The sequence below is a fragment of the Suncus etruscus genome, chromosome 8 (genome assembly GCF_024139225.1).
Source record: "Suncus etruscus isolate mSunEtr1 chromosome 8, mSunEtr1.pri.cur, whole genome shotgun sequence".
In the NCBI taxonomy this organism is placed as follows: domain Eukaryota; kingdom Metazoa; phylum Chordata; class Mammalia; order Eulipotyphla; family Soricidae; genus Suncus; species Suncus etruscus.
This window is the reverse complement of record NC_064855.1, coordinates 2392601-2413332: the sequence shown is the minus strand read 5'-3', so window position 1 is coordinate 2413332 and position 20732 is coordinate 2392601. Positions and strand designations below refer to the sequence as shown.

The 20732-nt window shown below is 54.6% G+C and overlaps 1 protein-coding gene across 1 annotated transcript in view; it reads left to right on the top strand.

The window, feature by feature from the left end:
- Window positions 1–20732, top strand: part of OBSCN (obscurin, cytoskeletal calmodulin and titin-interacting RhoGEF) — a 116105-nt gene that overhangs the window by 66034 nt on the left and 29339 nt on the right. The window contains exons 39-61 of the mRNA XM_049779012.1: window positions 126–392; window positions 841–1107; window positions 1191–1454; window positions 2639–2902; window positions 3394–3657; window positions 3960–4223; window positions 4526–4789; window positions 5092–5355; window positions 8153–8416; window positions 8710–8973; window positions 9271–9534; window positions 9823–10086; window positions 10376–10639; window positions 10986–11255; window positions 11424–11690; window positions 11795–12067; window positions 12444–12716; window positions 13263–13459; window positions 13548–13623; window positions 18361–18633; window positions 18710–18985; window positions 19650–19937; window positions 20226–20489. Coding sequence (XP_049634969.1) covers window positions 126–392; window positions 841–1107; window positions 1191–1454; window positions 2639–2902; window positions 3394–3657; window positions 3960–4223; window positions 4526–4789; window positions 5092–5355; window positions 8153–8416; window positions 8710–8973; window positions 9271–9534; window positions 9823–10086; window positions 10376–10639; window positions 10986–11255; window positions 11424–11690; window positions 11795–12067; window positions 12444–12716; window positions 13263–13459; window positions 13548–13623; window positions 18361–18633; window positions 18710–18985; window positions 19650–19937; window positions 20226–20489 — 5895 coding nt within the window. The remainder of the gene's footprint in view (window positions 1–125; window positions 393–840; window positions 1108–1190; window positions 1455–2638; window positions 2903–3393; window positions 3658–3959; window positions 4224–4525; window positions 4790–5091; window positions 5356–8152; window positions 8417–8709; window positions 8974–9270; window positions 9535–9822; window positions 10087–10375; window positions 10640–10985; window positions 11256–11423; window positions 11691–11794; window positions 12068–12443; window positions 12717–13262; window positions 13460–13547; window positions 13624–18360; window positions 18634–18709; window positions 18986–19649; window positions 19938–20225; window positions 20490–20732) is intronic.

The window sequence follows — 20732 nt, the reverse complement described above, 5'->3', positions numbered from 1 at the left end:
AGCCCCTTTGCTGTGCTGAGCTATGCGGCACCTGTCCTTTTTCCCTGTCCCCCCCCCCATCCCTAGCCCAAGGGGATGTATGGAAATCTGAGCTGCATATACTTTGTGTTTTGCTCTGTCCCCAGAGAGGCCAAGCATCTTCTCCCGGGAGCTCAAAGATGCTACAGTCACAGAGGGTGAGGACCTGACTCTAAGCTGTGAAATCACTGCTCCGGACAGTCCCGTGTGCTGGACCAAGGATGGGAAGACGCTGCGGCCTTCAGCCAGGTGTCGTCTGAGTCATGAGGGCAGTCAGGTCTCGCTGGTCATCAGTGCTGCCACCCTGCAGGATGGTGGGCGCTACAAATGTGAAGTGGGAGGCTCCTGGAGCAGCTCCATCGTCAGAGTGCACGGTGAGGCTATGCTCTGGCTCAGGCTGTCCTCAGGAAGGCTCCCTCCACACTTCCCAGCTTTGTCTTCTGGGACCTCAGTATCTTCTCTACTCCTGGCTCTGTCTTTGCACCTCCTGCTCCCCCTTTTCGCTTTCAAGCTGGTTCTGTGTCGTTCTCTGGTCAGGCCATTTCCTTGCCTGGCATCAGGGAAGAGAGGGGTCTCTGTGGGGTGTGGATGCTTCCCCCAGCATCCTCACACATCCCTCTGTGTGTCCCCAGATCACAGGTTACCTTCATGATTCCTGGGCACCTTACAAAACGCACTCCCACCCTGGGGGGGAGGGACAGAGCAGGAACAGCATGTGGCTGAGGACAACAATCTGTGATGTTCTGCTTAGCTTTCATTCATGTGCCCACATCTGTGATTACTGTTCTTTGGGCCCTGCATGCTGAGTGTCCCTGTCCACAGCTCGGCCTGTACAGTTCCGGGAGGGGCTGAAGAATGTGGAGGTGCTGGAAGGAGGTGCTGTGACGCTGCGCTGTGTGCTGTCATCTGTGGCTGCTCCTGTGGAGTGGCGACGTGGAGAGGAGATTCTGTGTCCTGGGGCCAAGTACAGCCTGCGGCAGGAGGGGCCAGTGCTGGAGCTGGTGGTCCGGAATCTGAGGCCCCAGGATAGTGGACAGTACTCCTGCCACTTCGGGGACCAAGTGACATTGGCCACTCTCACTGTAAAAGGTAAGCACTCCCCACCCCATCCAGCTCTCCTGGGGCCCATTCTGGAAGTTCAGAGATGACCATGTCCCCTAACCTGTCTGCAGCTCAACCTGCTGAGTTTGTTGGACGACTGAGAAGCAAGGAGTCTGTGGAAGGGGACACAGCTATGCTGCGCTGTGAGCTGAGCAGGGAAGCCCCTGTGGAGTGGAAGAAGGGGCCTGAGATCCTCAGAGCTGGGGACAGACTCAGCCTGAGGCAGGATGGGACCGTGTGTGAGCTGCAGATCCAAGGCCTGGTGCTGGAGGATGCCGGGGAGTACTCGTGCGTGTGCGGGCAGGAGCGGACCTCGGCCACACTGACAGTCAGGGGTAAAGACCGTGAGGGCTACATGGAGCACTGATGTGTTGGGCATTTTCTTGACCCTCCCCATGGTATCCGTGTGAGTCTGTCTGCCTCTCTTTGTATATATAGTCCTGCATCCCGCCCCAAGTTCTTGGCACTCTGAAGGCCGTCATCAGTGAGCTTTCTGTCCAGGCTTTCACAGTAGGGATGGGTGAAGGGCAGGCACCAAAGTTCTCATTCTGAGAGAAGGAAGCAGAAGAACTAGAGGCTCTCAGGACCTGAGAACCTGGAGAGCTTGGGGCCTCTGTCCAGACCGGGGAGGAGGGATAGTGGCCAGACAGGAATGCCCAGCACCTTCTGGAAGTAGCATGGGAGATGGGATGGGATGGGCCCCGGGAGCCAGAGAAAGCCACAGTGCAGGCTGGGAGGCTGCTGAGGAATGCTGAGAGACAGTGGTTCAGGTTCAGGTTCCATCACAAAGGCATTGAGGATAGGTGAAGCTGGAAGGATCACGCATGGCTGGATGTACTTGCCATGAAAGAGTGCTGCTAGATGGACCCACATGTCCTCAGCATGAAGGCTCAGGGCTGTTGCAGAGGGAACTTAATCCCCCTGCAGGTTTGCGATGGCTGACAAGCACCTACAGGGGGTCTCAGCCCTGCTTCTAGAAGATTCCATCGACATGCAGAAGCTGATGTACCAGGGACAGGCCATGTGCAGGAGTTGTAGCCTCAATTGTAAAGTACTCGGCAGTGAGCACTATCCATTGCTTTGGAAGGTTCAGGGGACTCTTCCCAGCCATGCCTGTTAGACTATCACAGTCAGCAGTGGGCAGCACTGGGCATGGGACCAGCATACCTGAGTACGTCACTAGATGGGGCTAGTTTTCAGAAACTTGATATTTGATTCAGTCAGTGCAGTAGAAGAGATCCTGTGATAACATCTATCTGGTTGCTGCTAACAAAAGCATCAACATCAAACTTCTGTAGTGTGTCTGCCATGGTCAGGTTCTTGCTCTTGCATTTTGCAAAGATTTGAGATCCTCTCTGGCCAACCCACAGTGCTGACTTCACTTTGAGGATGGGGTATAGGACTTAGAATGTGTTTGCTCATTGTCAATGTCTTATTGTCAAGGGGCCATATCCAGCTTCTCCAAATATGTTACAGAATCTGAGATTTTTCTCTGAACTCTTCAACCAATCCTCCACAGCTCTGCAAGCTAAGTTCACAAAAGATATAAAGAATGAAGAAGCCACAGAAGGGGCCACAGCCACACTGCACTGTGAGCTAAGCAAGGCGGCCCTCGTGGAGTGGAAGAAAGGGCCTGAGACGCTCAGAACCGGGGACAGAATCAGCCTGAGGCAGGATGGGACCAAGTGTGAGCTGCAGATCCAAGGCATAGTGCTGGAGGATGCCGGGGAGTACTCGTGCGTGTGTGGACAGGAGCGGACCTCGGCCACACTGAACGTCAGGGGTAAAGATCATTCGGCCCATGAGAAACACTGGTGTATCTTCGTTGCGTCTGCCTGTCACACTTGTTCTTATCACCCTCTGTAGGTGCTTGTGTTCTCCTAGTTTGTTGTTTTTGTTGTTGTTTTGGGCTACATCTGGTGGTGCTCATGGGTTACTCCAGGTTCTGCACTCAGAAATTGCTCCTACAGGCTCAAGGGACTACATGGAATGCCGGGTATCGAACCTGGGTCCATCCTGGGTTGGTCGCATGCAAGGAAAAGGCCCTATCACTCTGTCACTCTGGCCCCTCTTCTAGGTTTCTGCTCCCATATAGCTCCTGTTCCCTTGTTCAGGCATTGTCCTTCCTGCTAATTTCAGCCCTTTTTGTGTGTCCTTCAGATGGTTTTCTGTAATTGTGTCTGTGCCTTCATTCCTTAATGCCATGACTCTTTGTTGTGTGTGGCTCCTCTGTGTGTCTCGTCCTGGTCACAGTGACTCTTCACCCCTCCCCAGCCCTGCCAGCCAAGTTCACAAAGGAATTGAGACAGGAAGAGGCCACAGAAGGAGCCACAGCCACATTGTGCTGTGAGCTGAGCAAGGCGGCCCTCGTGGAGTGGAAGAAGGGGCCTGAGACCCTCAGAGCCGGGGACAGACTCAGCCTGAGGCAGGATGGGACCAGGTGTGAGCTGCAGATCCATGACCTGGTGCTGGATGACGCTGGGGAGTACTCGTGCATGTGTGGGCAGGCGCGGACGTCGGCCACACTGACCGTCAGGGGTAAAGATCGTGAGGGCCCTATGAAGCACTGGTGTGTTGTGTTTTTGTTGTATCTGCCTGTCACACTTGTCCTGGTCACCCCTGTGGGTGCTTGTGTTCTCCTTGGTTTTTGATCCCATCCAGCTCCCGTTCCCCTGTTCAGGCATTGTCCTTCCTGCCACATACCATCCTTTTTGTGTGTCCTTCAGACAATTTTCCGTGATTGTATCTGTGCCTTCATTCCTTCATGCCATGGCTCTTTGTTGTGTGTGGCTCCTCTGTGTGTCTCGTCCTGGTCACAGTGACTCTTCACCCCTCCCCAGCCCTGCCAGCCAAGTTCACAAAGGAATTGAGACAGGAAGAGGCCACAGAAGGAGCCACAGCCACATTGTGCTGTGAGCTGAGCAAGGCGGCCCTCGTGGAGTGGAAGAAGGGGCCTGAGACCCTCAGAGCCGGGGACAGACTCAGCCTGAGGCAGGATGGGACCAGGTGTGAGCTGCAGATCCATGACCTGGTGCTGGATGACGCTGGGGAGTACTCGTGCATGTGTGGGCAGGCGCGGACGTCGGCCACACTGACCGTCAGGGGTAAAGATCGTGAGGGCCCTATGAAGCACTGGTGTGTTGTGTTTTTGTTGTATCTGCCTGTCACACTTGTCCTGGTCACCCCTGTGGGTGCTTGTGTTCTCCTAGGTTTCTGATCCCATCCAGCTCCCGTTCCCCTGTTCAGGCATTGTCCTTCCTGCCACATACCATCCTTTTTGTGTGTCCTTCAGACAATTTTCCGTGATTGTATCTGTGCCTTCATTCCTTCATGCCATGGCTCTTTGTTGTGTGTGGCTCCTCTGTGTATCTCATCCTGGTCACAGCAACTCTTCACCCCTCCCCAGCCCTGCCAGCCAAGTTCACAAAGGGATTGAGACAAGAAGAGGCCACAGAAGGGGCCATGGTCACTCTGCACTGTGAGCTAAGCAAGGCGGCCCTCGTGGAGTGGAAGAAGGGGCCTGAGACCCTCAGAGCCGGGGACAGACTCAGTCTGAGGCAGGATGGGACCAGGTGTGAGCTGCAGATCCATGACCTGGTGCTGGATGACGCTGGGGAGTACTCGTGCATGTGTGGGCAGGCACGGACGTCGGCCACACTGACCGTCAGGGGTAAAGATCGTGAGGGCCCTATGACGCACTGGTGTGTTGTGTTTTTGTTGTATCTGCCTGTCACACTTGTCCTGGTCACCCCTGTGGGTGCTTGTGTTCTCCTAGGTTTCTGATCCCATCCAGCTCCCGTTCCCCTGTTCAGGCATTGTCCTTCCTGCCACATACCATCCTTTTTGTGTGTCCTTCAGACAATTTTCCGTGATTGTATCTGTGCCTTCATTCCTTCATGCCATGGCTCTTTGTTGTGTGTGGCTCCTCTGTGTATCTCATCCTGGTCACAGCAACTCTTCACCCCTCCCCAGCCCTGCCAGCCAAGTTCACAAAGGGATTGAGACAAGAAGAGGCCGCAGAAGGGGCCATGGTCACTCTGCACTGTGAGCTAAGCAAGGCGGCCCTCGTGGAGTGGAAGAAGGGGCCTGAGACCCTCAGAGCCGGGGACAGACTCAATCTGAGGCAAGATGGGGCTAAATGTGAGCTGCAGATCCATGACCTGGTGCTGGATGACGCTGGGGAGTACTCGTGCGTGTGTGGGCAGGAGCAGACCTCGGCTACATTGACCGTCAGGGGTAAACACCACCAGGGATCCAAGTGACTTTTTTGTATTGCTGTTCTATGCCTCTGTCATGTCTTCCTGTCAGTGTTGTCTGTAATCATTGCCTGTGTGATTCTGTCCTGTCAGTCACGGACACAGAGCTCTGCTCTACCGTGGCCAAGGGACTGAAGCTGTTGTCCAGGTCAAGGAGTGTTATAAGTATCCCAGCTGTAACCTGTGGTCAATAATGCAGTGAGGCAGAGCACAGGGCTTGATGCTCTGCCACCTGGGTGGTTGGCAAGCAGGAGACTGTCAGACCTGTTTTTTGCGTAGTAAAAGTTGCAGTAGATGCAGAGTTCCTGGAACTCTGAAGGGCATTGTCTTAGGAAAGGCTGTGTATACACCATGGTCCCCACAAATGGACCTTGACTCACATGTTCTGTCTCTAGTCCTGAGTCCGAGATTCATGTCCTATAGCTCTGGTTCTTCTTTTCTTGGCACATAGATGGCTCATCCCATGCCTTCTCACCTCTGTGCGTCAGTCTGTGTGATTAAGCCTACCCAGTGACCTCATGTTACCCTTTTACTATTGGAAGGATCTTGTGCTGAAGAAGTTTCAATCTGAGATCCTCAGGGTCAGGACCACAACACTGAGGATTGGAGACACAGTTCAACCCATAATATTCCACCCACTGGTGCCCCAATGCAACTTCTCACATGCAGTCTGTGCAACCTCATATACCTCTGTAATTGTTGCAATTGTTGACTGTAATTGTTGACTCAGTGCAGAGAATCCTGGTCTGCTAGGCTGGAGTACTAGCCATGCTCAGCACAGTCCAGCACATGTTATATGCTTCCTAGGGAGCTATTGGCAGGCCTGTGGGAAAAGAGATAGAAAAAATGAGAACATGGTTGTTGGTCCCAGAACAGATTGTTAGATCTACAGGGTGAGCATTTGAGCCAAAGCAGGCAGTGCTCAGGGGCTAGTCCTGACTCTTCAAGGGTGGCCGTGGGCAATGCTCAGGTGATGTAATCCATCCAGGGTCAGCATTAGGAGCCATGGACAAGGAAGTGCCTCACATCCTGTGCCATCTTGTGGCCCCGTTGTTCAGTTGTTACAGTGTAGGCTACATCATGCCTCCTGGCTCCATGTTCCATGTTGCCACACCTATGTGCAAGCTGCCTCTCACTTGAGTAGAGTGAGCACTTCTCAGGATGTCAGGAATGGGGTTTCCCTGAGGTGCCTTTGACTCATTGGTCCTTCTTTCAGATGGGCACTGAAGTTCTAGAAAGCTCTCCATGCAGCTGTAGAAATCCCAGAGGATGTGTCTGTTTTCCGACTGTGCTCCCTGATGTGAGGTAGGAGCTGAGCTAGGATGGTGGATGTGGCTGGACCCAGAGAGATACCCATCATGCTAGACAGATGAGTTCTGAGTTAGAAGAGATGAGCTTGAGCTCTGGGTCAGGAGGATCATCTAGTGGGGCTAATCAAAAATGGCAGAGTCCAGGCACATCTGGATGCATGGATCTCAGCTGACAGCATGAGGAAGATCCTCCGATGCCAGTGGTTCTTCCCCAGATTGTCCATCTGAGTCCAGATTTATAACAAATGTCCTGAAGGTTGGTGTCTGCTATCCATCTTATACCCCTCACTCAGCCCAGCTCACTCAGTTCACCAGGATCTGAGGACTAAGGAAGCCACAACGGCAAGTTATGTTCTTGACACTCTTGTCCCTATCTTCGTTGGTGGTTGTCTGTGTTCTCCCCACCCTTCCAGCTCCTGTTCGCCATCCAAGCATTGTTATTGCTGCCACGTACAGTTCTTTCTGTTTACCCTCTGGGCCATATTTCTCCTAATGTCTGGGCTTCATTCCTTTCTGTCATTTGTCTTGTCTTCTCTTTTTCTCTCTCTCTTTTATTCTTCCTTCCCTCCTTTTTAAAATTTTTTAATATATTTTATTTCATTTAAACACCTTGATTACACATATGATTGTGTTTGGGTTTCAGTCATGTAAAGAACACCACCCATCACCAGTGCAACATTCCCATCACCAATGTCCCAAATCTCCCTCCTCCCCATCTGACCCCCGCCTATACTCTAGACAGGTTTTCCATTTCCCTCATATATTCTCATTATTAGGACAGTTCAAAATGTAGTTATTTCTCTAAACTCATCACTCTTTGTGGTGAGCTTCCTCAGGTGAGCTGTAACTTCCAGCTCTTTTCTCTTTTGTGTCTGAAAATTTTATTGCAAGAATGTCTTTCATTTTTCTTAAAACCCATAGATGAGTGAGACCATTCTGCGTTTTTCTCTCTCTGACTTTTTTCACTCAGCATAATAGATTCCATGTACATCCATGTATAGGAAAATTTCATGACTTCATCTCTCCTGGCAGTTGCATAATATTTCATTGTGTATATGTACCACAGTTTCTTTAGCCATTCGTCTGTTGAAGGGCATCTTGGTTATTTCCAGAGTCTTGCTCTGGTAAATAGTGCTGCGATGAATATAGGTGTAAGGAAGGGATTTTTGTATTGTATTTTTGTGTTCCTAGGGTATATTCCTAGGAGTGGTATAGCTGGATTGTATGGGAGCTTATTTCCAGTTTTTGGAGGAATCTCCATATCGCTTTCCATAAAGGTTGAACTAGGTGGCATTCCTACCAGCACAAAGTTGTTCGTGGTTGAAGTTCAGTCATACCATGTTCCCGCACCTATCCCTTCACCTATGTATTTCATGACATTTTACTGTGTGGTTCCTGTGGGTCCCATGTTCTGGTCATGGTTTCCGGACACTGTGATATTCTCAGCAACTCTTCAATCCTTCCCAGCCCTGCCGACCAAGTTCACAAAAGGATTGAGACAGGAAGAGGCCACAGAAGGGGCCACAGCCACACTGCATTGTGAGCTGAGCAAGGCGGCCCTCGTGGAGTGGAAGAAGGGGCCTGAGACCCTCAGAACCGGGGACAGACTCAGCCTGAGGCAGGATGGGACCAGGTGTGAGCTGCAGATCCGAGACCTGGTGCTAGACGATGCTGGGGAATACTCGTGCATGTGTGGGCAGGAGCGGACCTCGGCCACACTGACCATCAGGGGTAAAGACCGTGAGGGCCACGTGGAGCACTGGTGTGTTGTGTCTTTGTTGTGTCACACTTGTCCTTGTCACCCCTCTAGGTGCCTGTGTTCTCCTAGGTTTCTGCTTCCATCCAGCTCCTATTCCCTTGTTCAGGCATTGTCCTTCCTGCCACATTCAGTTTTTTTGTGTGTCCTTCAGATGGTTTTCTGTAATTGTGTCTGTGCCTTCATTCCTTCATGCCATGGCTCTTTGTTGTGTGTGGCTCCTCTGTGTGTCTCGTCCTGGTCATAGTGACTCTTCACCCCTCCCCAGCCCTGCCAGCCAAGTTCACAAAGGAATTGAGACAGGAAGAGGCCACAGAAGGAGCCACAGCCACACTGTGCTGTGAGCTGAGCAAGGCGGCCCTCGTGGAGTGGAAGAAGGGGCCTGAGACCCTCAAAGCCAGGAACAGACTCAGCCTGAGGCAGGATGGGACCAGGTGTGAACTGCAGATCCAAGGCCTGGTGCTGGATGACGCTGGGGAGTACTCGTGCATGTGTGGGCAGGAGCGGACCTCGGCCACATTGACCGTCAGGGGTAAAGATCGTGAGGGCCCTATGAAACACTGGCATATCTTTGTTGCATCTGCCTGTCACATTTGTACTTGTCACCCCTGTGGGTACTTGTGTTCTCCTAGGTTTCTGCTCCCATCCAGCTCCTGTTACTCTGTTTAGGCATTGCTCTTCCTGCCACACACAGTCCTTTTTGTGTGTCCTTCAAAAATTTTTCCATGATTGTGTCTGTGTCTTCATTCCTTCATGCCACAGCTCTTTGTTGTGTGTGGCTCCTCTGTGTGTCTCATCCTGGTCACAGCGACTCTTCACCCCTCCCCAGCCCTGCCAGCTAAGTTCACAAAGGGATTGAGACAGGAAGAGGCCACAGAAGGGGCCACAGCCACACTGCGCTGTGAGCTGAGCAAGGCGGCCCTCGTGGAGTGGAAGAAGGGGCCTGAGACCCTCAGAGCCGGGGACAGACTCAGCCTGAGGCAGGATGGGACCAGGTGTGAGCTGCAGATCCGAGACCTGGTGCTAGACGATGCTGGGGAGTACTCGTGCATATGTGGGCAGGAGCGGACCTCGGCCACACTGACCATCAGGGGTAAAGACCGTGAGGGCCATGTGGAGCACTGGTGTGTTGTGTCTTTGTTGTGTCACATTTGTCCTTGTCACCCCTCTAGGTGCCTGTGTTCTCCTAGGTTTCTGCTTCTATCCAGCTCCTTTTCCCCTGTTCAGGCATTGTCCTTCCTGCCACATACTATCCTTTTTGTGTCCTTCAGATAATTTCTGTAATTGTATCTGTGCCTTCATCCCTTCATGCCACAGCTCTTTGTGTATGGCTCCTATGTGTGTCTTGTCCTGGTCACAGTGACTCTTCACCCCTCCCCAGCCCTGCCAGCCAAGTTCACAAAGGAATTGAGACAGGAAGAGGCCACAGAAGGAGCCACAGCCACACTGTGCTGTGAGCTGAGCAAGGCGGCCCTCGTGGAGTGGAAGAAGGGGCCTGAGACCCTCAAAGCTGGGGACAGACTCAGCCTGAAGCAGGATGAGACAAGGTGTGAGCTGCAGATCCGAGACCTGGTGCTAGACGATGCTGGGGAGTACTCGTGCATGTGTGGGCAGGAGCAGACCTCGGCCACACTGACCATCAGGGGTAAAGACCGTAAGGGCCATGTGGAGCACTGGTGTGTTGTGTCTTTGTTGTGTCACACTTGTCCTTGTCACCCCTCTAGGTGCCTGTGTTCTCCTAGGTTTCTGCTTCCATCCAGCTCCTATTCCCTTGTTCAGGCATTGTCCTTCCTGCCACATACTATCCTTTTTTGTGTCCTTCAGATAGTTTCTGTAATTGTGTCTGTGCCTTCATTCCTTCATGCCACAGCTCTTTGTGTATGGCTCCTATGTGTGTCTTGTCCTGGTCACAGTGACTATTCACCCCTCCCCAGCCCTGCCAGCTAAGTTCACAAAGGGATTGAGACAGGAAGAGGCCACAGAAGGAGCCACAGCCACACTGTGCTGTGAGCTGAGCAAGGCGGCCCTCGTGGAGTGGAAGAAGGGGCCTGAGACCCTCAGAGCCGGGGACAGACTCAGCCTGAGGCAGGATGGGACCAGGTGTGAGCTGCAGATCCAAGGCCTGGTGCTGGATGATGCTGGGGAGTACTCATGCGTGTGTGGGCAGGAGCGGACCTCGGCTACGTTGAATGTCAGGGGTAAAGACCCAGGGTCATGTGAATTTTGTTGCTTTTCTCTTCATTTGTTGTGCCCAATTGACTCTGCTGGAGCTGTGAGGTCACCTTAGGGTTCAGACCTTTCTTGTGTATGTTATTCCCTATTTCCCCTCAGATAATCTTAGGGACAGGGTAGATGTATTTTACCGTTCCTGTCCTTATGTACCTTCTTGGGAATGTCCTGGAATAGGTAGACTGGAGGACACTGCCTTGCCATGGACGAGACTTATTTGGATTTGATGACCTGACATAGTTGTTGGCATACTTGTGGGTCTCTAGCACTAATTAGAGGCTCAGGCCTAACCCTGCCTTCCTCTCTCCCCCCCAGCGAGGCCCCAGATGGGGTTCCGGGAGCCTCTGCAGAGCCTGCAGGTTGAGGAGGGTGCATCTGCCTGCCTGCGCTGTGAGCTGTGCATGCCTAGTTCCACTGTAGTCTGGAGCAAGGGTGGCCTGGAGTTGCAGGCTGATGGGCGCCGGGAGCTGCGGAAAAAAGGCCCTGTGGTGGAGTTGGTACTGCGAGAGGTGCGCCGGGAAGATGCCGGGGAATATGCCTGCACCTGTGGGTCCCAGACCACCAGCGCCACCCTCACTGTCACAGGTGAGCCTGCCGTGGCCGTGGGGACTGCAGCCTTCCTCTGCCTTGCCCCTCCCAGGCCACAGCTGGGAGCCTCCCCGTCCCCGTGACTCTTCCCTCCCAGCCCTGCACCAGCCTCAAGATGCCCCTGGTCCACTCCTGGTGCTCACTCGCCTTCCCCTTTCCGAATAGCTGTGCCGGTGAGGTTTGTCCAGGAACTGAAGGCCCAGGAGGTGGGAGAGGGATCCACAGCACAGCTGCGCTGCAAACTGAGCCAGGCGGGCAGCAGTGTGGAGTGGCGCAAAGGTGCCCTGCAGCTCTTCCCCTGTGCCAAGTACCAGATGCTGCAAGAGGGCACCGCCGTGGAGCTCCTGGTGCATGATGTGCAGCAGGAGGACGCCGGCCTGTACACCTGTGACACGGGCCACACGCAGAGTACTGCCATGCTCTCTGTCTGGGGTGAGCTGCCTGCTAGCCCTGAACGTTTGTTATTCTCTTCTTGGTCTGGTGGCATGCACAATGCCCTTGCCCAGCTGCCCTAAGCTCTCTTCCCTCCCCTGTAGTTCCCAAGCCCAAGTTCAGGACAGAGCTGCAGAGTGCAGAGCAGGCAGTGGGCAGCACTGCTCGACTCCACTGCCAGCTGAGTGATGTGGACCCTGGAGCCCCCGTGCAGTGGTTCAAGGAGGGTGTGGAGCTCCACGCAGGCTCCAAGTATGAGGTGCGGCGCCAGGGGACCACGTGTGAGTTGCTGGTCCATGGGCTGGAGGCCACGGACACCGGCGAGTATGCCTGCATGGTGGGCGGCCAGAAAAGTTTGGCCTCTATCAAGGTCACAGGTGAGCCTCTGTCACCACAGCCCTGTCCTCACCCCCAGGGTCACATTTATCCCTGCTGCAGCCTCTGTCAGCTGCTGTTTGTACCAGACACCTGGGAAAGGAAGTTAAGGCTTCCAGTGGTGTTGGCTATGGAGCCATCTGAGAGTGTGCTCTGCCCTTCACTGGGTGGCCCCTGCTCTTCAGCTTTCCAAGAAGAGATGCCCCGCATAGTCCCGCCCTTAGGAGCTCACTGTTATTGGGTCCGCAAACTGTTTTTGCAGAGTATTGGGGGCTGAGCACCTTCCGGGGCTTGCAGGTGTGGGCTTTCCAGACTCCCTGGAGGAGGGTGTGTGGGTGTGACTGGGTTGGTAAAGGACTATCCTGGTGCTCCCCTCAGAGCCCGAGGTCACCATCGTGCGGGGCCTGGTGGACGCGGAGGTGCAGGCAGATGAGGACGCAGAGTTTATCTGTGAGGTGTCCAGTGCTGGGGCTGGAGATGCAGAGTGGCGCCTGCAGGGAATGCGGCTGCAGAACAACGAGGTGACGGAGGTGTCAGTGCAAGGGGGCTGCACCCACAAACTGCGGTTGAAGGGTGTGACGCCTGAGGATGCCGGAACTGTCTCCTTCCATGTGGGCTCCCACGTGTCCTCGGCCCAGCTCACTGTCCGAGGTAGTGGTGCCCTGACCCCTGAGGGCTGGGCTGCTTGTTGGGGGAGAGATAGACCAAGATTAAGGATCTGGCCTTGGATGGGAAAGTGGCAAGAGCACTGCACTTATGGGGCAGGTGGGTGTTGCTTTGCTGAGTCTCAGCTTAGATCTTTCTTATTTATTTCTTGCTTTTGGGACATACCTGGCAGTACTCAGGGCTTACTCCTGGCTCTGCTCAGAAATCACTCCAATTGGGCCCGTGGAACCATATGAGGTTCTGGGGATAGAACCTGGGTTGGCTCCATGTAGGAAAACTCCCTACCTGCTGTGTTACCTTTTGTGCCCTCCTGTTTTCTCTATTTCGGGGTCAGTGCAATCCAAACTAGGTCTTGTCCACCATCTCTGGGTCAGCATCCTGGTCTCAGCTCAGTGGAGAGCTGGTGCTGAGAATAGCCTGTGCACGTGCCCTCATGAGTCTGGGCAGAAGTTGGGCAGAGACCCCTCGCCGGGGGCTCTCTGACACTCAGGTGTACAAACATTGGGATCAATACTGCTGCTGTTTATCTAGCTCCCGAGGTGACCATCGTGGAACCACTGAAGGACGTGCAACTAACTGAAGGCCAGGATGCCCGCTTCTGCTGCAGGCTGTCCCATGCCTCAGGCCAGGAGGCCCGCTGGGCGCTGGAAGGGGTTCCACTGCAGGCCAATGAGATGAATGACATTGGGGTGGACCAGGGTGTGCTACACACACTCACCCTACACAAGGTGTGCTGGCTGCCTTGGGGACCCTCCTCCCCAAATGACCTGGTGGGCTGGAGCCAGCTACCAGCCTCACCTGCCCTCTCTTGTGCAGGTGACTCCTGAGGACGCGGGCACAGTCAGCTTTCATGTGGGCTCCTGCAGCTGCGAGGCCAAGCTGAAGGTCACAGGTAGGTGTTTTATCTTCCTGCATAGGGTCTGCTTGGGGAAGGCGGCCCCCACTTAAGCCTCCATCAGTGGGTGTAGTTCTCCAGTTGCTGCTTATCCATTGCTGGAGGGCCTGGAGGATGAAGGTGAATGGAAAGACTTAGGGATATTGAGTCTCTGTGTGGGGGCAGTGCTGTCTGCTGGAGTGAAAGAGGCATCAGAGGTCATACGCCTGGGCCTCTGAGATGAAGGCAGAATTCTCCTTCCTGTGTAGCTGCTCACCTGATAGCAGCCCATTGCACTCATGTGCTCACACCTCTGGCACGTGCTATGGGGACAGCTGACCATGATACCTGGGACACTGAGCCAGAGTCTACCCTGGAAATGCAGGCAGAAGTTTAAGGACCATCAGCTTGGCTCTGCCTCATCTTCAGAGATGAGTCCCTGTACACCTCCCCCTCATCCCAGACATGACACGAATCATGCCAGACGTGAGTTCCCGAACACGCTTCTCTCATCCCAGACATGAGTTCCCACATACCTTTCCCTGTGGTCTACTTCAGGTTTCCAAACTAGTACCAACCATGGAAGTGTCGTTCACTCACGTTTCCATCCACTGACCTACCACCCTTGTTTGTATGCTTATTCACCTAGCATCTGTTTATGTTTCCACCACCATCGACCACGGTAAATTCATCCATTTGCCTCACCATATACCCTCTACCTGTCAGTATTCTTACATGCAAAACACACTCATCTCATATATCCATCCAGCTATCACCTGTTTATGTTTATCCACTCCAACCATTCTTGTCATTCATCTATCTACCACCTGTCTGGCCCATCCTTTATTCCTGCCATACACTCTTCCATATAGTCTATCTGAGTTCCATGTACCTCGGCAAGGGGCAGATATAAGCTGTGCCCTCAGAGAGCTGATCCCCCCCCTCCCATATGCAAGGGGAGTTGGATATGGAGTTTCATGAACATAGTTATGGATGTAGTCTGTACAAAGTCTCCTAGGTGAGTGCTACACTTAGGATAAGTGCTAAGAAGAGAAATCCTTGTGTGTCCAGGAACGATCTTTGTAGTTACCAGTCTCGAGGACCCTGTTGCCCTCGGCCCTCCAGCTGAACTTGTCTTGTATAAATGTCCATATCCACTCTTAGGGGTTGGGGATAGGTCCTAGCAGGCACCCTGTAGGCGAAGATGGGACCTGCCCTGGTGACAGGAACAGTGGCAGCATATGTAGAGGTGGGAGGAGGTAGAGGAGTAGTTGAAACTGGATGGGACTGGAGGGATGTCTACCAAAGCGGTCATGCTGGCTGTTCCTGGCTGGAGCAGACATAGGGACTTTGCGCCCACATGCCCTTACCCTCTGATTGGAGTTGACAATTATGGGAAGGTGTGTAGGATATCTAGCCTTTGCCCATTGTGGACATGAGTCCTCTCTCATGTGTGGGCTGTAGGCTCCCCCCTAGAGGGTGCAGGAGCAGTGGGTGAGGTGGGGGTTGCACTCAGAGCAGGCAGGCAGGCAGCGAGTTTGGCAGTGTGGCATTAATGATCTAAATCCTCTGGTTCTAGGGGCACATGTAGGAAAACCCTGTGGGGACTGGAGAAGCGTCTGTTCCCACACTTGGTAGCATTGGACACAGAAAGACCCTGACACTGGCGGTGGAGGTGTTCAGGGGGCTTAATGGATCTTGGAGAATGGGTGTGAGGGGCTGAGGCAATTCTGGCAGGTTAGGTGTGTGAAGGACTGAGGTGGTTCTGGTGGTTTGTACACCTGAAGGGCTGAGGTGATACAGGCAGGGTGGGCATGTGAGGGGTGAGGCCGTTCTGGCAGGGTGAGGGATGAGGTGGTTCTGGCGGGTTGCGCATCTGAGGGGCTGAGTGAGGCGTCTCTACATTGTCCTATTGTGGGCATTTTGGTTGGGTATTCTGTGCATCCATCCATATGAGTCCCTGCTGTAGAGGTCCCCCAGGTGATGCCAGCAGTCTGGTGCCCCATCTGCCCTCCTTTCACCCTCTTGCACAGAGGCAGCACTGTGCCTGGTACGTGACTTGCAGAATGTGGACGTCTTTGCGGGGGAGGCAGCCACGTTCTCCTGTGAGGTGTCCCGTGCAGGTGGGCCCGAGGCCCACTGGTGGCTGGATGGGACACTGCTGCAGGATGGCTCCCAGAGTGTCATCTCTGTGTGTGGTGGGACCGTGCACTCTCTCACACTCTCGGGCTTGGGGGTGTCGGACTCAGGCACCATCACCTGCTGCATAGGCTCCCTGGTCTCCTCAGCCAAGTTGCTGATTAAAGGTATTGATCACAGGCTCCTGCCCTGTGCTGGCGCTCCTGCCACTGCTGTCCCTGCATGCTTCTCGCTCATTCAGGGATGGAGGGGAAAAGACAGGGCCAGGGACCAACCGTAGGCCATCCACGAGCATTGCCCTCCATTCATGGTAGGCAGGTGGCTCATGAAACTGAATGTGCTCCCATCCCCATATTCTGTAAAGTGTTGGGGGACTGCCCACATACACCCAAGGACAGTCCAATTAAGAGTGCCAGTCTGTTCCCACTCTTCTGCTGGAGGAACGGATGACCCTGCAGATATGTGATGAGCTTTATGACCTTCTGGAGAGGGCCCTGGAAAAGGCAGTGGGATAAAGAGATCCTTGGCCACACCTGGGAGTGGGATCATTATCAGGTATTCAGGGGTCGCTTGATACTCTGGCAGAATGAATATGTCCCTACGTTGATGGGAAGCACTTTCTGTCGGATTTTGAACAAGGAGAGGAGATGGAGCCCCAGGGTGGGTATCTTAAGGAGGGATGGTGGAGCAAGGAGTGGCAGGTGCCAGTAAAGTCTCTGTGGGCTCTGATCAGTGGGCTTTGGGGATAGATCTAACTTTGTCAGAGGACTTGGGGGCTCAGGACTGGAGGTACAAGAGGGGCAGTAAGTCAGGTGTTTGTGTGTGTGTGTGTGTGCGCGTGCGCGCGCGTGTGTGGGCGCGTGCGCGCGCCTGTGGCTTCTGGCGGGGGAGGGCATCCAGCTGCTATGCTTGCTTGCTATTGACAGGGAGGGAGGCCTGGCCAGACTGCCTGGCTGATGGGTGCTTGGGTGTTGGCCGACAGATCCCGTGGTGGAGGTGGTCAGTGCCATGCAGGATCTGGCAGTGGAGGAGGGTGGTCCAGCTGAGCTCCTCTGCCAGTACACACGGCCTGTGCAGGCCAAGTGGAAGATGAACGAGCAGGAGGTGTGCGCCGACGGGCATCGCGTCATCATAGAGCAGGACTGGACAGTGGCCAGGCTGTCCTTCAGGCCAGCCTTGCCCCGTGACAGCGGCATCTATTCTTGTGAGGCCGCGGGCACCCGCGTGGTGGCCCTGCTGCATGTGCAAGGTGAGGCCATGGGTGGGCCTCAATCTCGTGTTTCTGGCCAGTAGGCAGCCAGCATAAGGGATTGTGGAGAGGGACAGAAGCTGATTCCTCAGGACAGGGCATTAGGAAAAGATCCAGACAGAGCCTATATCCACAATGTCTTGGGGTGGGGGTAGAGGCAGGAGGGTGGGAAAGCATTTTGTGAGGTAATGAGGTAGGAGCTCTATTTAGGAGGCTGAAGTGTGAGCTGGACCTGGTGGCCAGGCACAGACAGATGACGGGGCTTGGGCACAGACAGATGGGCCCTACCCTGGCACATCTGGGTAGAGCAGAGAAACAGGAATCAGGAGGCTCTCGGGGGTTAATTGCTGCCTTCTTGCAGGGTTTGGAGCTTGGACCATGCCTTGTGCCCCAGGTGACTCATCATGCCTCATCATGTCCTTGTACTGCTAGGGATGCCCCTTTCTATTGCCCTGTGAATCTCACTGGGAATGCTCTTAAAACTTGGCATTTTTGTGGAAACAAGCATCTAACTCTGACTTTGGGAGTTGGGACTGAGAATTTCGGAGTAGGGCACCTTCTCCAGAGGCCATCCCCACCCCCTGCAGCTGTCTGGCTGGCCACTGTCACTTCTCACCACAGTGAGGTTCAGAGTCCAGGGCCAGCTGGGGCAGGACAACCCTTGGCCCGTTCTTCCCTGCAGACTGGGGACCCCTTCCCAAGTGTCTTTGTTGGATGAGTTAGAACAGAGCACTGAGCACTGTGGGGCATTAGAACTAGGCCTGGCTAGCCTTGTGCAGTTCCATTCCCAGAGCTAGTCCACTTAGTTCAGCAACTGCCTGCTCTCCCCGTCCCAGAATTGGGGCCCATCAGAATCATTTGAAGTTCTTTCCATTTCCATCCTGGTTTCCTCTTGTCTATCACTTCCCCGAAGTCTAGTGGAGTCACTGCAGTCTAGGGCCCAGAAGACACAGCTGGAGCCACACCTTGAGTGTCCTAGGAAGGCAGAGGCAGCAGAGTTGAGACTGTGGCTGAACATGTATTTGTTCCAGAAACTGCTGCCATCTGGGCTCAAAGTTCTGGCGATGGGGTCACAGGGATCTCTTTTTTTTTTTTTTTTTGTTTTTTGGGCCACACCCGGCGGTACTCAGGGGTTACTCCTGGCTGTCTGCTCAGAAATAGCTCCTGGCAGGCACGGGGGACCCTATGGGACACCAGGATTCAAACCAATCACCTTTGGTCCTGGATCGGCTGCTTGCAAGGCAAACGCCGCTGTGCTATGATAGGGATCTCTTTCCATGGAGACCTTCACGTTTGTCGTGGGGCACTGTTATTTGGGGCTCGTCAGTCCTGGGGAGGCCCCCTGAATGCCGCCTCCTTTTTTGCAGCCAAGAACACGGTAGTGCGGGGTCTGGAGAACGTGGAGGTGCCTGAGGGCGGGGAGGCACTGTTTGAGTGCCAGCTGTCACAGCCCGAAGTGGCCGCACACACATGGCTACTGGATGACGAGCCGGTGCACAGCTCGGACAGGGCTGAGGTTGTCTACTTTGAGGATGGCCTGCGGCACCTGCTGCTGCTGAAAAGTCTGCGGCCACAGGACAGCTGCCGTGTGACCTTTCTGGCAGGGGATGTCGTCACGTCTGCATTCCTCACCGTCAGAGGTGAGTGTGTGAGCCAGGGCCAGGGCCGTGGAGGTGGTGGGGTGGGCAGCATTCTGAGACTCCTTCCCCTGCCCAGGGTGGCGCCTGGAGATCCTGGAACCCCCTCAGGATGTGTCAGTGCGTGCCAGGGAGCAGGCACATTTTCGCTGTGTACTCAGCGAGGCCGTACCCGTGGGAGATGTGTCCTGGTACCTCAATGGGGCAGCCGTGCAGCCCGACGATGCTGACTGGACAGTCACAGCTGACGGCTGCCAATATGGCCTGCTGCTTCGCAGTGCACAGCTGCACCATGCCGGCGAGGTCACCTTTGCTGCCCGTGAAGCTGTGGCCACTGCACGGCTCAGTGTCCTGGGTAAGGTGGTGCCCCTGTGGTGGGTGGGTAGAAGTGACCTACAAGTCCAGCCCAGGGCCACACTCATTGGGGCAACATGGCCCTGTGTAGGTTCCCTCACAAGGGGATGTGGTGATCTGGGCTGACCTGCTGCCTTCTGTGCCCTTTGATAGGACAAAATGCATAGTTCGCTGGCGCTGGCCAGGTGAGCACTGAGGATTGGGGGAAACTAGGCCTGGCCCTGGCCGTGCCAGCAGAGGCTGAACATGTAGAATTCAGCTTCTTCTTGACAGCTTTGGACTGGGAGTCTGGCTTGAGGCCTCAGGGTGCAGCTGCTGGATCCCCAGACTATGTCCATCCCTGCCCCCTGCCCCTCAGGCTCTGTTTTAAAGAACTGAGCACCCACCAAAGTGTCCCTGAGACTTGAGTATCTAGCAGTCTCTCCCTTCCCAGTGTCATGCCCAAGGCAGGCTTAAGTTTAGCTCTTAGACAGAAGGACACTTTACCTGATGTCGGAGTCTATAGGTATCTCTATGACTTGGATGCTCAAGCCTATTTGCTCAGGCAAAAAGGGCCACATGACTCAGTCCTCAGAAGAGAGAACTGCCCATGGTTACTGCATCCTGAGCTCACACAACCCTGGTCACTGGGTTGGGCTCCCCTGATGAGGTGCCCCTCCCCACAGGCCTCCCTGACCCCCCGGAGGATGCGGAAGTGGTTGGTCGCAGTGGCCATTCTGTGACACTGTCCTGGGTGGCGCCCTCAAGTGACGGTGGTGGTGGCCTGTATGGCTATCGTGTGGAGATGAAAGTGGCCAGCACAGGTGAATGGCAGGTCTGCCAGGAGCTGGTGCCTGGGCCTGAGTGTGTGGTGGAAGGCCTGGCATCTGAGGAGACCTACCGCTTCCGTGTGGCAGCTGTGGGCCCAGCGGGTGTTGGAGAGCCAGTGCACCTGCCCCAGACGGTGCGGCTTGGTGAGTCTATCCGTCCTGGGGAGGGGTGGTCAGTGAATAATCTGTCCATACTGGGGAGAGGTGGTTGGTGACTCTTCTGTCTTGGGGAATGGTGGTCAGTGACCAGGGAGGGATGGTGGATTAGTCTGTCTGTCTTAGGTAAGAGAGGTCCATGATTCTGTTCTTCCTGGGGAAGGGCAGTCTGTACGTTTGTCACCTGGGGAAATGTGATCCGTGAGTCTGTCCATCCTGGGGCCTCTTAGTGGGGAGGCCTGGATGCACACTCACTTATGGGATGGGTTTTTGCAGCAGAGCCCATGGAGCCAGGTATACCACCCAGCCCTGAGAATCGACAGGTGGCCGTGGGTGAGGACCTGTGTCTGGAATGCGAGGTGGCCGAGGCAGGAGAGGTCACCTGGATGAAGGGAACAGAGTGTGTCCAGCCCAGTGGACGCATCCAGCTTCTCTCTCACGGCCGACGGCAGATGCTGGTGATCCAGGGTGTCACGGCAGAGGACCAGGGCGAGTACCGCTGCAGACCCTTCCGGGGCCCAGCTCCCACGGCTTTCAAGGGTGCGTACTCTGGTGCTCACCAGTGTGGCTGGTACTCACCTTTCTTACCAACTCTTCCAGTCAAGTCCATAGCGAGGGAGGCTGAGACCATGGGACCATTCCTAAGGCCCGTGGCTCGGTGTTGCATGAAAACTATGACACTTGTGTCTCAGTGTCCAAGTACTGCTGATCGTGAGGGCCCAGGGACATCCTTGCCCAGACCTCTCCACCCCGCTCTTTGCAGCCCTGTACTCTCCACCCTGC